This window comes from Neophocaena asiaeorientalis, unplaced genomic scaffold (genome assembly GCF_003031525.2).
Source record: "Neophocaena asiaeorientalis asiaeorientalis breed wild unplaced genomic scaffold, Neophocaena_asiaeorientalis_V1.1 scaffold32, whole genome shotgun sequence".
In the NCBI taxonomy this organism is placed as follows: Eukaryota; Metazoa; Chordata; class Mammalia; order Artiodactyla; family Phocoenidae; genus Neophocaena; species Neophocaena asiaeorientalis.
The window spans coordinates 1,514,405-1,539,427 of record NW_020185327.1 but is presented as its reverse complement, the minus strand read 5'-3'; the positions used below and the strand labels follow the sequence as shown (position 1 = coordinate 1,539,427).

General features: G+C 52.3%; 1 protein-coding gene across 6 annotated transcripts in view; it reads right to left on the bottom strand.

Moving 5' to 3' along the window:
* CLASP1 (cytoplasmic linker associated protein 1) overlaps positions 1-25,023 on the bottom strand; it is a 270,131-nt gene that overhangs the window by 5,977 nt on the left and 239,131 nt on the right. For all 6 annotated transcript variants that reach the window (XM_024734467.1, XM_024734471.1, XM_024734468.1 and 3 more), the window contains 3 exons: positions 23,255-23,383; positions 12,857-13,063; positions 11,454-11,570 (listed from right to left, as the gene is read on the bottom strand). In XM_024734467.1, coding sequence (XP_024590235.1) covers positions 11,454-11,570; positions 12,857-13,063; positions 23,255-23,383 — 453 coding nt within the window. The remainder of the gene's footprint in view (positions 1-11,453; positions 11,571-12,856; positions 13,064-23,254; positions 23,384-25,023) is intronic.

Below are 25,023 nucleotides of genomic sequence, written 5' to 3'. Positions count from 1 at the left end.
AACAATATTGAAATTAGGCCAATTAATAACCCTACAGTGGCCTGAAGTGTTCAAGTGAAAGAGCTGCACTTCTGTCACTTTAAATCAAAAGCTAGGAATGATTAAGCGTAGTGAGGAAGGCATATTGAAAGCTGAGACAGGCCAAGAGCTAGGCCTCTCGTGCCACAGTTAGCCAAGCTGTGAATGCAAAGGAAAAGTTCTTGAAAGAAACTGGAAGTGCTGCTCCAGTGAATACACGAATGATAAGAAAGGAAAATAGCCTTACTGCTGATAGGGAGAAAGTTTTAGTGGTCTGTACAGAAGATCAAACCAGCCACAACATTCCCTTAAGCCCAAACCTATTACAGACCAAGGACCTAACTCTCTTCCATTCTAGGAAGGCTGAGAGAGATGAGGAAGCTGCAGGAAAGAAGTCTGATACAGGCAGATGTCGGTTCATGAGGTTTAAGGAAAGAAGCTGCCTGCATAACATAAAAGTGCCAGGTGAAGCAGCAAGTGCTGATGTAGAAGCTGCAGCAAGTTATCCAGAGGATCTAGCTGAGATAGTTAATGAAGGTGGCTGCACTAAACAACAGATTGTCAATGTAGGCAAAACAGCCTTATAATGCAAAAAGATGCTATCTAGGACTTTCAGAGCCAGACAGGAGAAGCCAATGCCTGGCTTCAAAGCTTCAAAGGACAGACTGACTCTCGTCAGGAGCGAATGCAGCTGGTGACTTTAAGTTCATCTGCCATTCTGAAAATCCCAGGGCTCTTAAGAATTATGCTCAACCTACTCTGCCTGTGCTCTGTAAATGCAACAACAAAGCCTGGACGACAGCACAGGTTTACAACATGATTGAGTATTTTAAGCCCACTGTGGAGACCTACAGCTCAGAAAAAACGACTCCTTTCAAAATATTACTGTTTATTGACAGGGTATCTGGTCACCCAAGAGCTCTGATGAAGATGTACAACAAGATTAATGTTGTTTTCATGCCTACGAACACCCATTCAGCAGCCCGTAGATCAAGGATAATTCTGACTTTCAAGTCTTATTATTTAAGAAATGCATTTTGTAAGGCGATCACTGCCATAGAGCTTCCTCTGATGGATCTGGGCAAAGTCAACTGTAAACCTTCTGGAAAGGATTCAGCATCCTAGGTACCATGAAGAACATTTCTGATTCACAGCAACAGGCCAAAATACCAACATCAACAGGAGTCTGGAAGAAGTTGATTCCAACCCTCCTGGACGCCTTTGAGGGGTTCAAGACTTCGGGGAGGAACTGCAGATGTGGTGGAAACAGCAGGAGAACTAGAATTATAAGTGGAGCCTGAAGATGGGACTGAATTGATAAAATCTCATGATAAAACATTAGTGCATGTGGAGTTGCTTCTTACAGATGAGCAAAGAAAGGGTTTCTTTTTTTTTCCTTCAAAGCAAAATTAATTTTAATGAGTTTTTAAAAAAAGAAATACAAACCACGAAATACCTCTCTAAAGGAATGGGGAGGGTGTCATGAAGTCCAAGAAACAGGGAATTGTACCTTCAGAATCCTTGGGAAATTCTGGCTGCCTGATGACTTTGGGGAAGTTGCCTGACTCTGGAAGAGGCAAAGGTTTTGTTTGTCTGTCTGTTTGTTTTTGGTAGAGGAGTTGGTGAAATACTTTAAACTGTTCTGCACTCATCTCCAAAGTCTGCATTTTACATCTTGTCCAGAAATTCAGTCTTAGTTTGTAACGGCATATATGTGTAAAGGTGCTTTTAACAACAGGAATGTTTAGTGCAGTGTAGAAAGTCTTTGAGCCAAATCCTGCCCTCAGTGTGCACTTAAGTTTCCATTAAAGGAGAGTGGCAACTGAGCTTGTAGAGCTGAGGGTAAAATTTGAATTCTGCTGTAGGAGATCAGAGTATTAGGAGCTGGGATATTGAATTTCACTTTTCCCCATGCTGACATTGACTTTCCTCTGGAGCATCACCAACTAGTGAGATCTAGTTCAGTTGCATGATTTCTTAATTTTTTTCTCCACTAACCCAAATCCAGAGATACAAATCTGGAGCTTAGGGGGATCTCATGTGAAAGTGGTTTCTTGAGATGGAATCGACTCCTGGTGAAGATGCTGTGAAGACTGGCGAAATGACAACCAAGGATTTAGATTATTACACAGACTTACTTGATAAAGCAGTGGCAGGTTCGAGAGGATTGACTCCGATTTTGAAAGAAATTCTACTGTGGGTAAAATGCTATCAAACAGCATTGCTGCAACAGAGGAATTGTGAAGAGTCGATCGATTCAGCAAACTTCACCGTTGTCTTATTTTAGGACACTGCTGCGGCCACCTTCACCTTCAGCAGCCACTGCCCTGATCAGTCAGCAGCATCAACACCGAGGCCAGACCCTCCACCAGCAAAAAGATTATGACTCGCTGAAGGCTCAGATGATGGCTAGCATTATTTAGCAATAACTTTTTTTTAAATTAAGGTAGATATACTGACTTTTCTTAGACAGAATGCTATTGCACACTTAATAGACTACAGTAAAGACATAACTTTCATACGTACCGGGAAACCAAAAAATTTGTGTGACTTGTTTCATTGCAATATTTGCTTTACTGCAGCGATCTGGGCCTGAATCCGCACTCTCTCCGAGGCTGCCTGTATCTCAACGTATCAAAAGCTAGATATGAAAAGCACACTGTGAACATTATGCTCGACGGTAAGGGACTGAAAACTTTTCCTTTAAGATGAGGAACAAGGATGCCTACTTTCACCATTTCTATTAATATAGTACTGTGAGTTCCAGCCAGAGCAATTAGGCAGGAAAAGAAAAAAAAAAAAGCATCCACACTGGAAAGGAAGAAGCAAGATTATCTTTGTTCATAGATGATATACAGTTTACCCTTGAGCAACACAAGTTTGAACTGCGCAGGTCCACTTATACAGGGATTTTTTTCAACACACACAGCACTACACCATCTGTGGTTAGTTGGCTACACAGAAGTGGAACCACAGGTACGGGACTTGAGCATCTGCAGAGTTTGTTATCTGTGGCAATCCCAGTGGATACCAAGGGACAACTGTGATCTCACAGGTATAAAACCCTAAAGATTCTACAAAAAAACATTAAGACTAATAAAAGAATTCAGCAAAGTAGCAGAATACAAAATCAGCGAGCAAAATTCAACTGCATTTCTATACACTAAAAATGAAAAATCTGGGCTTCCGTGGTGGCGCAGTGGTTAAGAATCCGCCTGCCAATGCAGGGGACACAGGTTCGATCCCTGGTCCAGGAAGATCCCACATGCCGCGGAGCAACTAAGCCGGTGTGCCACAACTACTGAGCCAGCTCTCTAGAGCCCGTGCTCCACAACAAGTGAAGGCATTGCAATGAGAAGCCCACGCACCCGCAACGAAGAGTCACCCCGCTCGTTGCAACTAGAGAAAGTCGATGTGCAGCAACGAAGACCCAACACAGCCAATAAATAAATAAATTTTTTTTAAAAAAAAATGAAAAATCCGAAAAGGAAGTTAAGAAAACAACTACGTTTACAATAGCATCAAAAAGAATAAAATACTTAGGAATTAACTCAACCAAGGAAATGAAAGAATTGTACAATAAAACTACAAAATGTTACTGAAAGGAATTAAAAACACAAATAAAAAGACATCCCATGTGGTGTACAACATGGTAACTATAGTAAATAATACGGTATTGTATATTTGAAGGTCACTAACAGAGTAGATCTTAAAATTTCTCATCACAAGAAATAAATTGTGTAGCTGTGTGTGACGACAAATGTTACCTAGACTTACCGTGGTGACCGTTTTGCAATATAAATAAATATCAAATCATTACGTTGTACACCTGAAACTAATGTAATTTCATGTTTATTATATCTCAATTTAAAAAACTAAAAACAGGGCTTTCCTGGTAAAAAAAAAAAAAAAAAAAAAAAGTATAAAAAACTTAAAACAAACAACTCATCACAGTATGGAGGTTAAAAAAAAAAAAAAAGACATCCTGTGTTCATGGATTGGAAGTCAATACTGTTAGGATGTCAATACTACCCAAAGCTATCTATAGATTCAATGAAACCCCTATTAAAATTCTAATGACGTTCTCTGAAGAAACAGAAGGTCTTTTTAACAAATGGTATTGGAAAAACTGAATATCCACACACAAAAGAATGAAGTTGGACCCTTACCTAACACCATACACAAAAATTAACTCAAAATGGATCAGAAACCTGCATTAAAAGATAAAATTTTTAAATTGTTAGAAGAAAACACAGGGCAAAAGCTTCACAACACTGGGTTTGGCAATGGTTATTGAATATGATGACACCAGAAGCACAGGCAAAAAAATACACAAATTGGATTTCACGAAAACTAAAAAATTTTGTGCATCAAAGGTCAAGGGATTAATATCCAGAATATAGAGAGAACTTCTATAACTCAACAATAACAAAAAAACAAACAACATAATTCAAAAATGGGCAAAGGACCTGAATAGACATTTCACTGAAGAAGATATACAACTGGCCAACAAGCATATGAAAAGACGCTCAACATTACCAATCATTAGGGAGATGCAAATCAAAACTACAATGAGATATCGCCTCACACCACCCATGAGGATGGCTATTATCAAAAAAGAAGAGAAAATAACAAGTGCTGGCGAGGATGTGGAGAAACTGAAACCCTTGTGCGTTGGTGGTGGGAATGTGAAATGGTGCAGCTGCTGTGGCAAACAGTTTGGCAGTTATCATATGATCCTGCAACTCCACTCCTGGATATATACCCAAGAGAATTGAAAGTGGGGTCTCAGAGAGGTATCTGTACCACCATGTTCATAGCAGCATTACTCGTAATAGCCAACAAGTGGAAACAGCCCACAAGGCCATTACCAAGAAATGGATAAGCAAAATGCTGCATGTACATTCAATGAACTGTTATTCAGCCTTAAAAAGAAGGGAAGGGGCTTCCCTGTTGGCACAGTGGTTAAGAACCCTCCTGCCAATGCAGGGGACACGGGTTCGAGCCCTGGTCCGGGAAGATCCCACATGCCGCAGAGCAACTAAGCCCGTGAGCCACAACTACTGAGCCCGCGTGCCACAACTACTGAAGCCTGTGTGCCTGGAGCCTGCACTCCACAACAAGAGAAGCCACCGCAATGATAAGCCCGCACACCACAGCTAAGACTAGACCCCGCTCGCCTCAACTAGAGAAAGCCCACGTGCAGCAATGAAGACCCAACACAGCCAAAAATAAATAAGTAGGAAATTCTGACACCTGCTACAACATGGTGAACTTAGAGAACATTATGCTCAGTGAAATAAGCCAGTCACGAATAGACAAATACTGTATGATTCCACTTATGAGTATTTTACACTCCCAGAGACAGAAAGTAGAATGGTGGTTGCCAGGGGCCAGGGGGGAGGGGGAATATTATGGATTTCAGTTTTCCAAGGTGCAAAGAGTTCAGGAGGTGGATGGTGGTGATGAATACGCATAATATGAATGTACTTAGTGTCTGTGAACTGTACACTTACAAATGGTTAAGACAGTAAATTTTATGTTACTGTATTCTACAGAGAGAGAGAGAGAGAGAGAGAGGGAGAGAGAGAGGGCGAGAGGGAGAGAGAGAGGGCGAGAGGGAGAGAGAGAGGGCGAGAGGGAGAGAGAGAGGGCGAGAGGGAGAGAGAGAGGGCGAGAGGGAGAGAGAGAGGGCGAGAGGGAGAGAGAGAGGGCGAGAGGGAGAGAGAGAGGGCGAGAGGGAGAGAGAGAGGGCGAGAGGGAGAGAGAGAGGGCGAGAGGGAGAGAGAGAGGGCGAGAGGGAGAGAGAGAGGGCGAGAGGGAGAGAGAGAGGGCGAGAGGGAGAGAGAGAGGGCGAGAGGGAGAGAGAGAGGGCGAGAGGGAGAGAGAGAGGGCGAGAGGGAGAGAGAGAGGGCGAGAGGGAGAGAGAGAGGGCGAGAGGGAGAGAGAGAGGGCGAGAGGGAGAGAGAGAGGGCGAGAGGGAGAGAGAGAGGGCGAGAGGGAGAGAGAGAGGGCGAGAGGGAGAGAGAGAGGGCGAGAGGGAGAGAGAGAGGGCGAGAGGGAGAGAGAGAGGGCGAGAGGGAGAGAGAGAGGGCGAGAGGGAGAGAGAGAGGGCGAGAGGGAGAGAGAGAGGGCGAGAGGGAGAGAGAGAGGGCGAGAGGGAGAGAGAGAGGGCGAGAGGGAGAGAGAGAGGGCGAGAGGGAGAGAGAGAGGGCGAGAGGGAGAGAGAGAGGGCGAGAGGGAGAGAGAGAGGGCGAGAGGGAGAGAGAGAGGGCGAGAGGGAGAGAGAGAGGGCGAGAGGGAGAGAGAGAGGGCGAGAGGGAGAGAGAGAGGGCGAGAGGGAGAGAGAGAGGGCGAGAGGGAGAGAGAGAGGGCGAGAGGGAGAGAGAGAGGGCGAGAGGGAGAGAGAGAGGGCGAGAGGGAGAGAGAGAGGGCGAGAGGGAGAGAGAGAGGGCGAGAGGGAGAGAGAGAGGGCGAGAGGGAGAGAGAGAGGGCGAGAGGGAGAGAGAGAGGGCGAGAGGGAGAGAGAGAGGGCGAGAGGGAGAGAGAGAGGGCGAGAGGGAGAGAGAGAGGGCGAGAGGGAGAGAGAGAGGGCGAGAGGGAGAGAGAGAGGGCGAGAGGGAGAGAGAGAGGGCGAGAGGGAGAGAGAGAGGGCGAGAGGGAGAGAGAGAGGGCGAGAGGGAGAGAGAGAGGGCGAGAGGGAGAGAGAGAGGGCGAGAGGGAGAGAGAGAGGGCGAGAGGGAGAGAGAGAGGGCGAGAGGGAGAGAGAGAGGGCGAGAGGGAGAGAGAGAGGGCGAGAGGGAGAGAGAGAGGGCGAGAGGGAGAGAGAGAGGGCGAGAGGGAGAGAGAGAGGGCGAGAGGGAGAGAGAGAGGGCGAGAGGGAGAGAGAGAGGGCGAGAGGGAGAGAGAGAGGGCGAGAGGGAGAGAGAGAGGGCGAGAGGGAGAGAGAGAGGGCGAGAGGGAGAGAGAGAGGGCGAGAGGGAGAGAGAGAGGGCGAGAGGGAGAGAGAGAGGGCGAGAGGGAGAGAGAGAGGGCGAGAGGGAGAGAGAGAGGGCGAGAGGGAGAGAGAGAGGGCGAGAGGGAGAGAGAGAGGGCGAGAGGGAGAGAGAGAGGGCGAGAGGGAGAGAGAGAGGGCGAGAGGGAGAGAGAGAGGGCGAGAGGGAGAGAGAGAGGGCGAGAGGGAGAGAGAGAGGGCGAGAGGGAGAGAGAGAGGGCGAGAGGGAGAGAGAGAGGGCGAGAGGGAGAGAGAGAGGGCGAGAGGGAGAGAGAGAGGGCGAGAGGGAGAGAGAGAGGGCGAGAGGGAGAGAGAGAGGGCGAGAGGGAGAGAGAGAGGGCGAGAGGGAGAGAGAGAGGGCGAGAGGGAGAGAGAGAGGGCGAGAGGGAGAGAGAGAGGGCGAGAGGGAGAGAGAGAGGGCGAGAGGGAGAGAGAGAGGGCGAGAGGGAGAGAGAGAGGGCGAGAGGGAGAGAGAGAGGGCGAGAGGGAGAGAGAGAGGGCGAGAGGGAGAGAGAGAGGGCGAGAGGGAGAGAGAGAGGGCGAGAGGGAGAGAGAGAGGGCGAGAGGGAGAGAGAGAGGGCGAGAGGGAGAGAGAGAGGGCGAGAGGGAGAGAGAGAGGGCGAGAGGGAGAGAGAGAGGGCGAGAGGGAGAGAGAGAGGGCGAGAGGGAGAGAGAGAGGGCGAGAGGGAGAGAGAGAGGGCGAGAGGGAGAGAGAGAGGGCGAGAGGGAGAGAGAGAGGGCGAGAGGGAGAGAGAGAGGGCGAGAGGGAGAGAGAGAGGGCGAGAGGGAGAGAGAGAGGGCGAGAGGGAGAGAGAGAGGGCGAGAGGGAGAGAGAGAGGGCGAGAGGGAGAGAGAGAGGGCGAGAGGGAGAGAGAGAGGGCGAGAGGGAGAGAGAGAGGGCGAGAGGGAGAGAGAGAGGGCGAGAGGGAGAGAGAGAGGGCGAGAGGGAGAGAGAGAGGGCGAGAGGGAGAGAGAGAGGGCGAGAGGGAGAGAGAGAGGGCGAGAGGGAGAGAGAGAGGGCGAGAGGGAGAGAGAGAGGGCGAGAGGGAGAGAGAGAGGGCGAGAGGGAGAGAGAGAGGGCGAGAGGGAGAGAGAGAGGGCGAGAGGGAGAGAGAGAGGGCGAGAGGGAGAGAGAGAGGGCGAGAGGGAGAGAGAGAGGGCGAGAGGGAGAGAGAGAGGGCGAGAGGGAGAGAGAGAGGGCGAGAGGGAGAGAGAGAGGGCGAGAGGGAGAGAGAGAGGGCGAGAGGGAGAGAGAGAGGGCGAGAGGGAGAGAGAGAGGGCGAGAGGGAGAGAGAGAGGGCGAGAGGGAGAGAGAGAGGGCGAGAGGGAGAGAGAGAGGGCGAGAGGGAGAGAGAGAGGGCGAGAGGGAGAGAGAGAGGGCGAGAGGGAGAGAGAGAGGGCGAGAGGGAGAGAGAGAGGGCGAGAGGGAGAGAGAGAGGGCGAGAGGGAGAGAGAGAGGGCGAGAGGGAGAGAGAGAGGGCGAGAGGGAGAGAGAGAGGGCGAGAGGGAGAGAGAGAGGGCGAGAGGGAGAGAGAGAGGGCGAGAGGGAGAGAGAGAGGGCGAGAGGGAGAGAGAGAGGGCGAGAGGGAGAGAGAGAGGGCGAGAGGGAGAGAGAGAGGGCGAGAGGGAGAGAGAGAGGGCGAGAGGGAGAGAGAGAGGGCGAGAGGGAGAGAGAGAGGGCGAGAGGGAGAGAGAGAGGGCGAGAGGGAGAGAGAGAGGGCGAGAGGGAGAGAGAGAGGGCGAGAGGGAGAGAGAGAGGGCGAGAGGGAGAGAGAGAGGGCGAGAGGGAGAGAGAGAGGGCGAGAGGGAGAGAGAGAGGGCGAGAGGGAGAGAGAGAGGGCGAGAGGGAGAGAGAGAGGGCGAGAGGGAGAGAGAGAGGGCGAGAGGGAGAGAGAGAGGGCGAGAGGGAGAGAGAGAGGGCGAGAGGGAGAGAGAGAGGGCGAGAGGGAGAGAGAGAGGGCGAGAGGGAGAGAGAGAGGGCGAGAGGGAGAGAGAGAGGGCGAGAGGGAGAGAGAGAGGGCGAGAGGGAGAGAGAGAGGGCGAGAGGGAGAGAGAGAGGGCGAGAGGGAGAGAGAGAGGGCGAGAGGGAGAGAGAGAGGGCGAGAGGGAGAGAGAGAGGGCGAGAGGGAGAGAGAGAGGGCGAGAGGGAGAGAGAGAGGGCGAGAGGGAGAGAGAGAGGGCGAGAGGGAGAGAGAGAGGGCGAGAGGGAGAGAGAGAGGGCGAGAGGGAGAGAGAGAGGGCGAGAGGGAGAGAGAGAGGGCGAGAGGGAGAGAGAGAGGGCGAGAGGGAGAGAGAGAGGGCGAGAGGGAGAGAGAGAGGGCGAGAGGGAGAGAGAGAGGGCGAGAGGGAGAGAGAGAGGGCGAGAGGGAGAGAGAGAGGGCGAGAGGGAGAGAGAGAGGGCGAGAGGGAGAGAGAGAGGGCGAGAGGGAGAGAGAGAGGGCGAGAGGGAGAGAGAGAGGGCGAGAGGGAGAGAGAGAGGGAGGGAGGGAGGAAGCAGAAAGAAAAGGTTGCTCAAAGTCATACAGCTAGTCAGCGGGGGACAGGTTTTCTGATCCTAAAGCCAGTACTGCTGCCATGGCAACGGGACACTTCTCAAAGGCACCTCACAGGTTCCTTGCACCAGCCTTTCTCTGCAGAACCTGATGTCATTTATTAACTTCATTTAAGTAGTGGAAGGAGAGTCTGATAGGCTTGGTGACACACAGAAACTGGAAGCCATGGCTTGATTCTCTGTTTCTAACTTAGCACCATGTGCTGTCAGCTACCCATTTTGGGGAGCTGGGTGGAAGGGTGTTTGTTTTAGAAGATGTGCGCTGGAGTCTACCAGGTTCACGTTAACACAACGGAGTTCTCACCTATAAAAACTGTAATGGCTGGAAGCTCTGTGCTGCCCCAGTGGACAGGTGTGCGGCCAGCCTCCCCAAGCCCTCCAAGCCGACCAACATCATCAGCGGGGAGATGGGAATACTGGCTCCAATCAGGACTGGGCTCCAGACCCGAGACCACCGCTGCAAGGGGCAGCAGATCAACCGCAGGACAGGAACGAGAAGACACCTGCGTTTCCTCAGCCCCTTGCTGGAGGGGGCACATGAGATGGCAGGGCAGCTCCCTTACTCATGAGAGTAGAAAGTACCAGAAAACCGAGGTCTGGCTAATATTACTTTTGGGTGAATTTCCCATTTTACGAATCTAATTCCTTTTGTGAAGACTGTCTGTGCCGTCCCCACCGCTGCCAGGGACCATCCACGGTACCCGACGACAGCCACAGAGGGAGGGGGGCTCCCGGCCCAGCGCACTGCTCGGCACTCTCGACTCAGGGTCCTGCAAGCCGTGGCCAGGAGGGCCGGACGGGGACCTTGGGAAGTGGAATCAGGGGAAGCGGCCTCCACAACTGCCAGCCCCGCTGCTGGTTTCTGTCTGCGGGAAGAGTCAAGTGTCTCCTTCTGGACCAGTCGTTCTCCACCAGGGCTGATTCTGCCCTGAGAGGACACCTGGCCAGGTGTGGGGACATCAACTGAGGGTGGGGTGCGCTCCTGGGACCTCAGGGATGGCGCCTCCACCAGGAAGTGGCCCGAGGTGTCGGCAGTGCCGAAGGTGCGAGCCCTGCTCGGGCGAAGGCAGCAGAGCCACCTTTGCCAGAACCCTGTGAGCGGTGATGCTCGCCAACTGTGTCAAAGGAACGGCCCTACTGAAAAGCCACGAGCTTCACCTCTGCTCCCTTCTTTTCTAAGGAGGAAGGCCAGGCACTGCAGGCTTTGCGCTCGTGGATCTGCACCCCTGCCCAGGGCCTCTGTAACTTCACGGTGACACATCTGCCCCGCGGCCCAGGCCCTGGCCTCTCCAGCCAGAGCTCGAGGGTGGCCACCTGCTCTCCCCTGGCAGTTCATCAGATGTGAGTTTGTTTTTCAACCAACAAGCACTCCAGCCCCTGTCACCTTCCATGAGCCCAGCGTCCTTTTGTCCCATTTTCTGGCCCTGAGTCTAGAAGGAAGGTGAGAGGCAGCCCAGGGAATAAAAAGCCTGGCTTCCAGAGTGAGATCACTGTGGGCCCCCGGGCAGGTCACGTGCAGGGTCACCGTCCTAACCCCACAGGGACCTGGAGCCCCCCAGCCTTGTGTGAAGCCAGCAGGTAAACGTCCTTAGTGTTTCGGGGGGAGAAAACAAGCTGGTTTCTAAAGAAAGTCATCTTCCTTTTTGGGATAAACTAGAAGTTCAAAGCTATCGTTTCAAAAACTGGAGCGATGACAGACCACGTTGTACCTTAATGACTTCACTAAACGGCCGGTCACTTCGTCTTTAGAGAAATGCCTCTGGAGAATAAGGCCCAGCTAGAATGCACGTGCTGAGGAAGCCCGTGCGGAGCCCAGAGCTGCAGGGCAGCAAGTCTGCAATGCGCCAGCAGGCCCAGGTGTACGACCCGCCCGTGTAACACTATACACACCTTGCTGCCTGTGAGCTGTGCCAGGTGAGGTTTCAACTCTTCTCCGATTACGGAATAAATCGCCACTAAGCAAAACACGCTGGCCTTACGCACGCTGCTCTCGGTGTTGTCGTAACCCTGCAGTCAGAGAGGGACACAGAAAGGAAACGAGATCAAAGCTTTGCCTGACTGTCGATATTTCATCAACGTTTCCACAAATGCCCTCTCGGTTCAACCTCGACCTTGTCAGGAGCGGCCTGGATACACCTGAGCTCTGCCTGTGAACCCCGAGAGCTCTCGCCCCGGAGAGGCCACGTGTAAGAGTGCCAAGAGTGAGCTGCTTCCGGGGTGGGAGGCTGGAGGCCGGCGAGCTGGTCTCCTCCACACAGATAGATGCTGTATCACGAGCTGCCAGGCGGCACCAGCCAAGAGAAGTCACGAGAGAACAGAATGAGAAAAGGAAATTAAGGGGGAAAATACCTGGCTTCTTTCCTATTTCTCGCCACGGTAAAGCAAACCTCACACGTGCAAACCCCTTTCAAGAAACGAGAACCACGTCACTCACTCTTGTGGGCAAAACTCCACTGCCCACGGACTGCGGGGAACATCCGCCCGCAGCCAGACCTCCGCATCCTTCTCCAGCTGGACCACAACCTGCCTGTGGGCCTCCCCCCGCCCCACACCCAGGTGGGACTGTCTGCTCTCCTCCGAACAGCCCTCTGGACCTTTCCACCTTTGTGTCTTTCCCTCTGCCTGGAACAAGCCAGTGCCCGGCTGTACGTGTTTAAATTTCTGAGCCCAGCACTCAGCAAACAGCAGCATTTATTAAGTGTAAAGCTGATGTCTCTCTACCCTTCCCCACTGAAATCTCTCCCTAGGGCCCAACTCTAAACCACTTCTTCTCTGAGCCCGTCTCTCTCTGACACCCCAACCCAGAGGTCAGCCCCCACCCCGATCTCAGAAACCCCTACCTGCACCCCCGTGGCAGCAACTCAGCACATGGCACCCGCCCTCACCCATGGCCGTCTGTACGGCTGTACCGGGTCCTGGAGCGGGCTAGAGACTCCGTGAGGTAGGGTCCCAACAGTGGAAAACACCTCGTCTTCCGGAGTCTACTTAATTCAACGCCTCATGCTCACGAGGGTTTTCAATTAATATTAGCTGGACGGATGAGAGCCAGGACCACTGTTTGATGCTGGGCTCCACAGCCCACCCTACCCAGGGCCGGGCCCACTGCCATGCAGTAAGGAAGGAACAAGGAAGAAAGATCAAAACATGTTCACCGTAAACAGAAAGTTCCTTCTGTGAGCCACAGGCCTGGGCTGCCAGGAAGATCTTCCCGAGCGTTCAGCAGAGGGTGGGCCAGAAGAGACAGAGGCAGGGGCTGCACCGCCCGGTTGTCCCGCCCACCCCTCGGGGCCCACCTGCAGCAGGCCCGGGATGATGTCCGCGAGGAGCTGCAGCAAGGCCTCCTTGGCGATCCTCTCCACGACTTTGGTCTGCATCTTGATGGCGGCCAGGTTGATGGGGTAGTCGGCCGTCTGGATGATGGGGCACAGCACTTTGATGCACTGCTCCGGGTGGATGGAGCTGGCCAGCGTGGAGGCAGCCTCCTCGGCAGCCCTCACCACCTGAAACACGGCCCACGCGTGGGTGAGCTCCAGCCACACCAGACAGCACTGCCGCCTGGGTTCACAGGCCCAGGGACAGGCTCGCATCGCTCCGCGCTGGGCGGCCCCCGGCCCCGGCCCGGCTGCGCTTTCGCTCCAACAGTGTCAGCTGGGTGGGCTGGCGTAGAGGGCAGCCGTACTCCAGAAAAGCCGTGTCCTACTCTCCGGCTCCTAAGGACCTTAGAAACCTGACAGCCTGGGCCATCTTCCCCTACTGCCCTCCCCCCACTCTATCTGTGCTGTGTGTGTTCGCGCACTCCTGTGTGGCAGCAGCTGAGCTGAGCTCAGGGCCTGTCAGGGCAGGCTGGTCCATGTGGGGCGGGCACAGGAGGAGGCAAAGGCTCAGGAGGTGGCTGGTGAGGGACAGGAAGCAGGAGGCTCCTCTGGTGGCCCACGGGGCTCCTAAGCTCCAGCCCCGCCAGCAAGCGGTCACTAGTCACCAGTCATGCTCAGGGCCTCTCACTCCCCACACAAACACACACACACAGACACGCACACACACACAGAGACACACAGACACACACATACACACACACACATACACACATACAGACACACACATACACACAGACACATACACTCAGACACATACACATATATACACAGACACACATATAATACATACACACATATACAGACACACATATACACACACACACACATATACATACACACAGACACACACACATATACCCAGACACACACATACACATATATACACAGACACACATACAATACATACACACATATACACAGACACATGCACATATACAGACACACATATACCCACACACATACACATATACACACACACACACATATATATACACAGACACACACATATACAGACACACAGACACACATATACACACACACATATATACACACACAGAAACATATATACACACACATACACACATATATATAGAGACACACACATACGTGCACACATATACTCACATGCACACATATACACACACAGACATGCATACATACACACACATACACACACATACACACACACAGACACACACATATACATACACCACACACATACACACACATACACACATATATATAGAGACACACACATACGTGCACACATATACTCACATGCACACATATACACACACAGACATGCATACATATACATACACACATATACACACACACAGACACACACATATACATACACCACACACATACACACACACACACATATACACACAGACACACACATACACACACACACAGACACACACACACATATACATACACCACACACATACACACACAGACACATACATACACACACAGACACACACATATACATACACCACACACATACACACACATACACACATATATACACACACAGACACACACATACACACACAGATATACACACATATACACACAGATATACACACATACACATATACACAATACAGACACATATGCACACACATACACATACATACAGACACAGACATATACACATATATACACACATATATAAACACACATATACATATGTACACACATATAAAGACACATATACATACACACATATATACACACACACATATATATACACACAGACACACACACACACACGGAAATGAGACTATTTAAAGGAAGCCCATTGTAATGTTTCTCCTGCCAACTCCGTCGCCTACGAACTGCGGTGTGTCCCACTCAGGTCCCCTGACAGCAGAGAGTCTGCTGTGCCTACATGACCTTTAACCTCTCACCCCAAGAAGGGCAGAGTCAGGCAGGCACATGCTCAGTCTCTTGAGAGCAGCACAGCAGACGCACCTCAGTTCGTTCCTCTACCAAGAGAAGCCTCAATTTTTAAAAATTCCATAGCGGGGATTAACAAAACACCTACTTTTACAGCTATCTGGATTAAGAAAGATGACACAGCAACGACTGTAGCTGCAGAGCCCGTGTGGCTCCGAGCTCGGCCTTGGTGGAGGAACAGCAGAGAAGTGGGGCTGGGCCACTGAGGTGCCCCACAAGGCTCCAGGGCTCGGTCCAGAGGCCCAGGGCCTATGCCCAGGGATCTGCTCGGTCCAATACTCACTCCAAAGGGCCACCCCGATGACCAGGCATGCAAGGAAACGAGGCCTGTGCGGGAACACTGGGCAAAGATGCACCCCGCCAGCCGCTGTGGGGCCCCGCCAGCTCCCTTCACTCTTCCTGAAAGTTGCTCACTTGCGCTAGTGACCTGGCCGGGCAGGTCCCCCTCACCCCCACGGAACCCCCGGGGCACCCTGATCACTGCACTTCATTGCTCTGCTGACACCGTCTCCCCACTAGACTAAGGGCTCCTTGAAGGCAAGCTCCCATGTTGGCCACCCTTCTGTCCCCATGCCCAGCAGTGTCCATCACGCACTAGGTGCTCAGTAAGTGTCTGTCCAACTCATTTCCCCACAGTGTGTGTGTGTGTGTGTGTATGTGTGTGTGTGTGTGTGTGTGTATTTAAATGCTCAGTGATCTGTTTGTTTGGAGAGGGACAGCATATTGCTTAGAAGGGCTCCATCACGCAACAATTACTAGATGAAGTGCTGTGCTTCCTCCTGAGCTCAGGCATGTCCCTGAGAGTGTGGTCAGTCCACGGCGGACCTGGCAGAGCCAGGCGTCTGGCGTGTTACACACGGCTAGGCAGACGGTGGAAGAGGGGGCCCATCCCTTCTCCAATCGGGTCCCGCAGTGGGACACCGATGCCCTTCTACTGTAAGAAACCACTGTTTACAGGTGTCACAACACACTGGTCAGAAAGCTGAGTGATAGTAACTAACTGACGAAACCTGAGGTCTTAGTTTTTAAACATGGAAAAAAAAAATGAAATGATATACTGGATGATTTCATAGACAATATTCAAGTTGGAAAACACTGATGTAGGGGAATTCAGGAGACCACCAGGAGGTGGGCACAGCTCAGTGGGCGGGAAGACACTGGCTTGGGAGACAGACTGGGGTTCAAGTCCCAGCAGCGCCACTTAAGTCTTGAGAGGAGCAAACTAGAAACCTCCCAGGGCCTCTCAGGGAACTAAATGGCCAGGTTCACAGCGAGACTCTAACACGAGGGGTCCCCTCCTCCCCCCAACCTCCCCACGCTCTGCTATCATCCAGGTCACAGGAGTTACCCTGCAGGGAGCTGCTGGGAAACAGACCTTCTCAGGTCTGCTGAGCTGAAACCCAAACCCAAGGAGAACTCTGTCATATAAAACTCCACGAATTCTTGACGTCGCTTGCAGGAAGCATTTAATCAAATGTAGGTTTTCTGAAAATGCCTGGAAAGAAAATGCCAGAAGCTGCGCTTTAAGAAGGCCCATCTGAGGCCCCCTCTTTCACTGAGGTTAGAACAAGTTTCCCAAGACAGATGCTGTTTTTGGCAAGGCGGGTTGGCGTTCTCAACTTCCCTCTACATGCCAAGCTCCCAGCGGCTGGCCCACTGCCTGATTCAGGGTGAACTTTAGGTTTTGCCCCTGTGTTCTGTGTAACATAAGAAGCAAAGATTATAAGTGTAAGCAAACAGAGAGCAAAAGTAAACACGGGCAGCAGAGAGGAAGGAGGACAGTACTGTCTAGCAGACAAGGTGGCCAGAGGCGGCAAAGATGTTTTCCAAGGGGGCAGGGATGCTGATGAGAGCAAGGGGGATCAGGCAGCCTTCTGGGCTGTCATCTACCCCAAGTGACCAAGACTGTTCTAGTTCTGCTGACTTTGCTGCAGTCTGGTAAGGAACACAGGAATTCTGCTTTTTCTAAGTTACTGAAATAACAGTGTCTAGCTAGGAAAAGCATAATTTCCTTATCTAACGTTTAAAAAAATGAGATCATTACTCAGAATATTGATGAATGTTTGCTTAAAGATAAGGTTTCTTTGAGAGCACAGAACCTGTCAAAATTTGGACTGCGTGTTTTAAGTTCACAGGGTTTGACTGGGCTCTGTCACCGATGCGGCAGCCGAACTGGCTGACTAAAAAGCAAGCCAGCCAGCCAGCCAGCGGGTGTTCAGGAACCATGGCTCCCGAAGGGAGAGGCTGGCGCCACCTTCTGGGAAAGGCCGGGGAGGCCTCACCGAACAGGCCAGGTGCCCGGCGTGTGCCCACCAGCGTGGTGCGCCCACCGTGGAGGGGCGGCTGTGTCTCTGGTGGGGCGGGGCAGGACTGTGGGCAGCACTGCTCTGCCTGCTGCAAGCTCAGGTGGGCGCCACCGGGGACCTGAACCCAGCATGCGAGTCCCCTGTCTGCCGGACCCGGCACCACAGGACGGTGGGAGGAAAGGAACAACCTTCAGGGTCCAAGTTCAGGGACCTGGCTCTGACATCAACTAGTGAGGTGAACGTGGGAGGAGTTTCTTCTACTGTCTGGGCCTCAGTTTCCCTCATCAGTAAAATGAGGGGGGATGCGAATCTAGAATGCTTGCATCAGTTTGGAGCGTGAAACCTTATCTCCCAGACCTCGCTGATGAGGACTTGCTCCTGGAAAACGCACGCGTACAATTTCAGATGGTATAGCCTGCACGGATGGTCTCTGACCACACGGCCATCACAGCCCCCGCCCTGGACAAGCGCATTCAGGGCAACACCGTCTCGAACGTGGAAAGGCGCCAAGGTGGGAGACTTATTCTGTCCCACCCCAAGGGGGAGAATCAGGGCTGATGGGGGACAATGCCACGGAGTCACAGGGTGGGTGCCCAGGAGGGGGCCGTGTCCCCACCCTGGAGGACGCCTCGGACGCCGGGATGGCTGGCCCCTCGGAAGAGCCTGGGAGGCGGAAGGTGGGCCGCGCACAGAACTCCTCTTCCGTGCCTCTCGAATCCGTCAAGTCCTGGTGCTCCCAGCCTCAAGTGTGGGAGTGTGACGGCCCCTCCAGTGGAGATGCCGAGAGATTCAGCCGACGCAGGAGCCCAGAGACACAGCCCAAAGTTTATTCACCCAAATTTCGATAGCCTTCTGAGATATAGTTCGAGAAATGCGGTTATGTCTGCTTTACGTAAAACTGAAAAACCTCAGGCACAATTCTACTCAGAACCGGTCTATTTCTTCACTGGAAGAGGATAAAAGACAGTGTCTTCAGTGTTCACAGTGCCAGCCTCCTCGCTGCCCTGACTCTGAGGCCAGCCCTGCAGGGCAGGCCTCACAGGGCGTCCCAGGTCACCCCGGGTGCCAGCACTTCCAGCGTCCAGAGCTGCGTCCCATCCCCAGCCACGTGACTGGCCAAAGTAGGATGAGGACCCAAGTCTCCAGACTCCAGGGTTCTGACATTAAACAAGGGCCCCCCGACTGCTTTCTGCAGACAGGGTTTCCTCCCTTAGTAAGACGCTCTGAGGCTACGGGAGCTAAAGGGCAGGTGTCACGTCTGGTCTTAGGAGGCTGGGCCCATCAGAGAGGAGGGGCCGTGTCCCCTCACCCTGAGTAACCGTGGGGCAGCGGCCGCCACCACTCAGGACTGGACACCATGCTTGGCATGTCCCAACCACCCGGCAGGGTGGGCGATGGGACCTCCACCTGTGGCGGGGTGGGTCCAGCCGGTCCAGCCCAGCTGTGTCCTCCCGGCCCGCGGCCCCAGGCCTCGCTGCTTGGCTCACCGCCAGCATCCTCCCGAACTGCCCCAGACTCCCAGCGCACTTCTCTCTGGACCCCACGTGAATTCCTCTGCTCTAACGTCACCTAAGCCGTGTAAGTTCCTTTAGGTCTGAGCACCGCCCTGCAACCTGCCCAATAATGGGACATTTACCAGTTTGTGCTACGAGTGTCAGACTGTCTGGCTCAGCAACTTTGACCTTTTAAATGACTATACAGGTCTCTGGTTTTGTCTTTTTGTTAAAAGGCTGAAGGTTACAAAGGAAATAGGGCCTCTGGCTATATCCCAAGACTGGGCCCAAAGAAGACTGGAGACTTAGAATCTAGAAAGGTTGAGGTTTGTTACTCAGCAGCCTCCTCCATTATCCTGAGGCCGGATGACACACAGATAAGCACACAGTCCACTCCCTGGGCTAACAGATTAGAAACCCAAGGTCCAGAGAGGTGAAATAATCTTTCCACGCTCACACAATGCGCTGTTCTTCAGAACCCACTGACACACGGCCGCTGCCCCGAGAGGCTTCTCAGGGCCACTCCAGATGCAGGGGACCTGGGTGAGCCATGGTCAGAGAGTGATTCTAATTGGTATTTGAAGCACAACGTCAGCTCGCTAAAGTGCTTTCTCTCTGACACGCCGCTGCTTTGCTCAGGCTGTGATATTTGCCAAGAGGTCCCCGAAAAGTTCTATTGTAAAAATAAATTTAGTCTGGCTTTGCTTTTTTAATTCCTTGCAATCATAAAACTAATTAGAAATGATTTCAAAATAAAACCCTGGGAGACGTAACAGTGGTTGTTTCATATTTACCTGAGACTCAAACTTCCCCAAACAAGCCAAACCACCTGAGGCTGGATTCTGATGCCTTAAACACCAAGGCTGCTGTGGGGCAAGAAATGTCTGGTGACCTCCTGGGGTGACATAAAACGAAGCTGATATTTTCCTCTTTTTAACAGGAAAATGTAATGGAATATTCATTAACGTGGCCGAGGTCAGCAAAAAGTCTCAAGTATAGAACATCTTCAAAGAAACAGATTTGGTGCTCCTCTCAAGTTTAAACAGAACGGCGAGCAAGGACCCCAGCACTCTGGGTACCGCATGGAAGCCGCAGTGCCTGGGAGCAGCAGCTACTGAAGCGAGTGCCTCTGAGACGGTACGGGTGTCTGAAGACGGCTTTACTGCTTACTGAAGACGTAGCAATACTGGTACAGTGCCTGACGGTGTTAGAAGCATGCTTCCATGTCCCGTGTCTGATTCTCGAGGCGGCCACGCTACACAGGCTTAGACAGAAGGGATCAAACCGACAGCTGGGCTGGAGGTCGGATGCTGGACCGAAAACCAGGCTTTCCCCCTCTAGATTCGCGCTCCCACTGACCCCAGAATCGCATGCGAAGTATCAGTGCTCTTCTTAGCTCTAAATCTTCTCGTAATCATTGAAGGAGAGGTTCTGTACCAGCCCCAACAAACGGATTTCAAGTTCTCAGATAAAAAGTGTGAACATTAATGGAGTTGTTTCTTGAAAAACAGAAAAGGGGGCGTAAGATTTTAAAAGGTCACTATCAAGCCCTTCGCCCCTTCGGATGTTTGCTAAAAGCTAACACTATGGTATACCATAGTAACCTCATTAATGAGCTACTGAAACTCAATAGCAAATTTTATTTACTAAAAAGATAAAAATAAGGAGCTAGACAATGAAAGAGATTTACTTATTCAAATAGGAAATATGAAAACTGTCTAACCGGACAAACACCAACTTTTAATTATTTATTTAATTACTTTTTGGGCCACGCTGCGAGGTTTATGGGATCTTAGTTCCCCGACCAGGGATCGAACCCAGGCCCTCGGCAGTGAAAGTGCTGAGTCCGAACCACTGGACCGCCAGGGAATTCCCAATACCAACTTTTAAAATAAAAACTTTAAACCGGTACCCGCATCCTCTATCTTGCTTATTGTAAAACATCTCCGTTAGCTTATGATGAACGATGCCTGAGACAGATTTAGTGCCCGGCACGTTTCAGCGTGTGACAAAAGTGTCTTGCACTCATAGCTCCTGTTTAAGACCCTGGGAACACAGTCTCTGGCTTATCGGTGACAAACAAGCCATCTTATCCTCAGCCCTGCTTTATGCATCTTCCCTAAGGGCCTTATGACACCTTTCAACTTATAGAAACTGCATTTCAAGAAGTGCTTCATTGCTACAGCCCCGCGGCCAGAACTACAGTGCACACGCTGACGGGGCTCCGGCCCCAGCGGCCAAGGAAAGACATGTCTGGTGACAAGCGCTCTCACAGCCGCTCTGTGTCCACCTGCCGGTCCAACTCCTTCATCTGCCAAAGCCTGGGTTTTGCCTGTGGACACAAAACCAACTAGCTGTAACGAGAAGGAGGTGCCCAGAGCTGTCGCCGGGAGGAGCACACTTTGGGAGTGCCAATTTAGACGGGAAGAGAGACTGGCCCCTGTCTGACTAGTAACCAGGTCTAGAAACACTTTGGCTCCTTTCCAGTCAATAAATGTGGGAATGATGTTTGAATGTGCAGACGAGAAAACGTAGCAACCAGAGACATACTGTGTGGGATATGCCAGCACAACGGCTACCAGACAGACCCTGTGTGTCTAACTATCGGGCCTAAAAACAAACGCGAATTGGCAAAGCCAGAGAAAGACCACATGGAAGAGTTTTAAAGGAAAAGAAAAACAAAAACGAAAACGATACCTAACACCAAAACATACAGGTGCCCAAGTTAGAAGCTTCAGGCAAAGTGACAGCGTGAAGTTTCATAAGGAAAACGACAAGGGCACCAAGTCAAGGTGAGTCTGAAAGCATGCAAAGCAGGGGAGGCCTGCCAGTAACCACACTCATTTCAGAACACAGTGTTTCCTCAACCTGCTTATCAGGAAATCAGTGACAGCCGCATGGAGACCCTCGGGTTACAAGAATTCCACGGCAACTGAGTGCTGCTACGTTTGCTTTAAGCAGCAGGTGTTTTCTGCTTGTGTCCCTTACGCAACCTAAAGGACTTCAAAGCGAAGAACGTTCTCTCCTCAGTCTCTCGCTTCGCAGGGAAAAACAACAAGATCTCTCACGTAAACAGTAAGGAGCAACTTCTGGTAACGTATACTTCTCCGGGTCCACCGTCCAAGTCCTGGAGGTTACGATCAGGACGGCCACTGTAAAGACAGACGTCTGCCAAGGGGATGGCTAGTGACTGCCACACCGTGCAGGTGGCTTTGTTTCACCTCAGTGTCACAGTCTCAATATGTCCTCCCCTCTGAAAACAACTGACATCGTATGTATGTAAAAGAACGTCCATTTCATGTCGTTTTTTTCATCATGTATTCTCATTAAGGAGAAGTTATCGTGGTTAAAAAAAAAAAAAAAAAAAAAGAGTCAGCACAGACCAGTTGCCCCTTAAAAGACACACGACCTGGTTCACATCTTGGTTCTGCCAGGAACTGCCACGTGTGCATCACCTGACAAAGGATGGGACCTCCTGGACCTTCTTCCTCACCTGGGAATAATTACGGTGACTACTGTTGGCTTACCTGGTCCTCACATTTTGCAAATGAGCTATCTGAAGTGGAAAGCGTTTTGTTCGAACACGAGTAGGTGCTGTCGCCATCAGGCAACCAAGCTGGATCCCGGAAGTGTGAGTGAGTGGTTTGCATACACACCCATCACTCATGCACCTGTGTGGCACTAGGACTGCTGGGTGGAGAGATGCCCGGCCAGAGGGACGCCCTCAACCTCGCTGAGCCTGCAGTTGTGGTGGGAACCTGAGGGGGCCAGACCGGTCCCTGTTCAGTAGCCACGTAACTGCTGAACAGAGGAAAAAGCCATGATTCAGGGTCTGATTCTCGCTGTGAAGAGAAGAACTGCTCTAATCACAGTTCCTTTCATCCACAGCTGTGGTCCCGAGAGTCACACGGGAGCCAAAAGATTGAACTGACATGTGCTTATGTCTCACTTCGGGGTCAAACCCACTGTTTCGCCAAGTTAAGTTTTCCAAACCTGGAACTAGACGGTTGTTTTCCACAGTGCCTTTCACCGGCAGGCGTCCCTGAAACCTTCTCCCTTTAGGACGCTCCACCCGCCCCACTTCCCATCTCTCGATACGTAGAGGACTGCGGGCAGCAGGCCCCGGGACAGTCCAGCAAGCGACTGGACGAGGACGCACGGGCTGGCCTCTGCGTGCACACACGTCGGGCCCAGAACCGCGCCCTCCCTGCCCCGTGACGGGAGCCCGAGGAGAGTCCGGAGCCCACGGAGCGGGCGGGCCGCCTCCAATTCTTCGAGCCCGTAGGGGGAGCCCGCCCGCACGCGCCAGCCTCACCTAGCTCTCCTGTGGGCGGCGGTGGGGTGACAGCCCCCCGAGGAGAGCGGGGCCCTGTGGGTGAGGGAGCCTGGCTGAGGGCCCAGAGCAAGGCTTGCTCGTCTCCATCCCCACCCTGACCGCAGGGGAAAGGGCAGACCCGCCCGGACGAGGCTCGGAGAGCCCTGCCGCCGGGGCCCCCGCAGCGCTGCTCAGACCCCGCGGCGGCAGGGCTGTGCGCCAGAGGCTGGCTCACCTCCTTGTGGGAGTCTTTGTGGGCTTCCAGCGTCTTCATGATCGTCAGCTCCGCGTAGTGTTTAAACCTTGCTGGCTGGCTTCTCAAGGTCTCCCGCAGCACCCTGAGTGCCAGCGCGCGGATGGAGTGCTGGGGCAGAGGAGAGACGGACATCAGCAAATGCCTCGCGGCGCCTCTCTGCGCACACGGCCAGCGGGGCCCCGAGACCGGCTCCCAGGCCTGGGTCCCTGGCGCCCTGCAGGCACTGCGACACGGACGCCAGGCTTCCTGGATGGAGGCTCCCAGATGGCCGGCTCCAAGAGGGCGGGTGCTGTGCCTGCGGGGACATCCCGGGACCCGGCACCTGAGGGGGACCCCAGGAAGGCTTCCTGAACGAGACCAAATGAGGACGACTGGTAAGTTCACTATCAGTCTCCCGGGGGGCGGCTCCGGATTTTCTGAGGCTCAGGTGTGTATCTATAAACTATGTAAAAGGACAGCCCTATGCCCTATGTAAAGGGCACCTACATGTTTCATCGACACGACCTGTCAGACAGTGGACTCTCTCAGGACAGTGGGAGACCTGCTGATATTCCTGACCTCCTATGTGAGCAGGTCATGGGGGAGGAGAACGTGTACAGAACTCCAGCTACTTGAGGCCTGAGTCATGCATCTGGAGGAAAGCCATTCCAAACAGACCCCTAATCTCAACAACAGAGAATGGGGTTTACACCAGACAGAACATTCTGATTCTCTGCCACTCACCTGCATCAGCCACAGGCTCACACACCATCCCCTGCCCTCTCCATGACATCGTTTCTCCTCCTGACAAAGCCAACCACTAGAAGCGCTTCAGGTGCCAACAGGTACTTTGTCTTAAGAAAAGCGAATACAGATCTTTCATCGCCGTTCTTCTACCTTGATTAACCCCACACCAAACCATGCGTCCCTAAGCACCAGACAGCAACTGGAGTCACCATAACATTTGCCAGCCTCTGCTCACCTGTCTTCCATTAAGATCACCATCAACATGACCTCTGCCCGGGGCCGTGCCCAACTTCCTCGAAATCTGTCTGGTCCTACCCCCTGAGCTGTTCACCACACTTATTGTACTTGTGCTTCTGCTGACCTACACGAAGCCCGGAGCACAGAGATGGAGTTTTACTTCTAGACTTTAATCCAGGGAAGTCCTAACATTTACTCCTGCTGCCACACACACAAGGGAGCGGCTGCACAGCAGGCGGGGGGGAGGTGGGCCTCTGATCAGGGTGCTCACCCCTTGAAGAGTCACATTCAAGTGTCACCGCGTGGAGACGGCTTTCTACTTTAAAAATAATAATGGACGAAAACAGAAAACAGAAATGATCTCTGCTTCTGGGATCTGTCGCTGAAACTGTTAACAATGCAGGGGTGAACCAACACAGAGCCCCAGGGAAGGCGCATTGAGTAGGGTTTAGTATGGTCTTCCAAAAATGAGCCTCTGATTTCTCAACTGCATGTGAAGCATAAATAAAACTCCTAAGGAAGAAAACCCCATCGTAAAAAAACAAGCCACATTCCTACACTAGCAAACTCTTAAGAAATTTTGTGAAAGGGACCAAAGAGGGAGCACGTCTCCCTCAATGACTACAAACCCAATTACAGAAAAACCTGCGTGGAGGCCAGGGTGGGGCCTGTCTCCACTAACTGACTGGGTCCAGAAAACCTGAAAGCTGTCTTGGTGCCAACAGGAAGCACAGCACAGGAGAGGAGGGGAGCCGTGGGCCCAGGCCTGGCCACCCAGGAGGGGA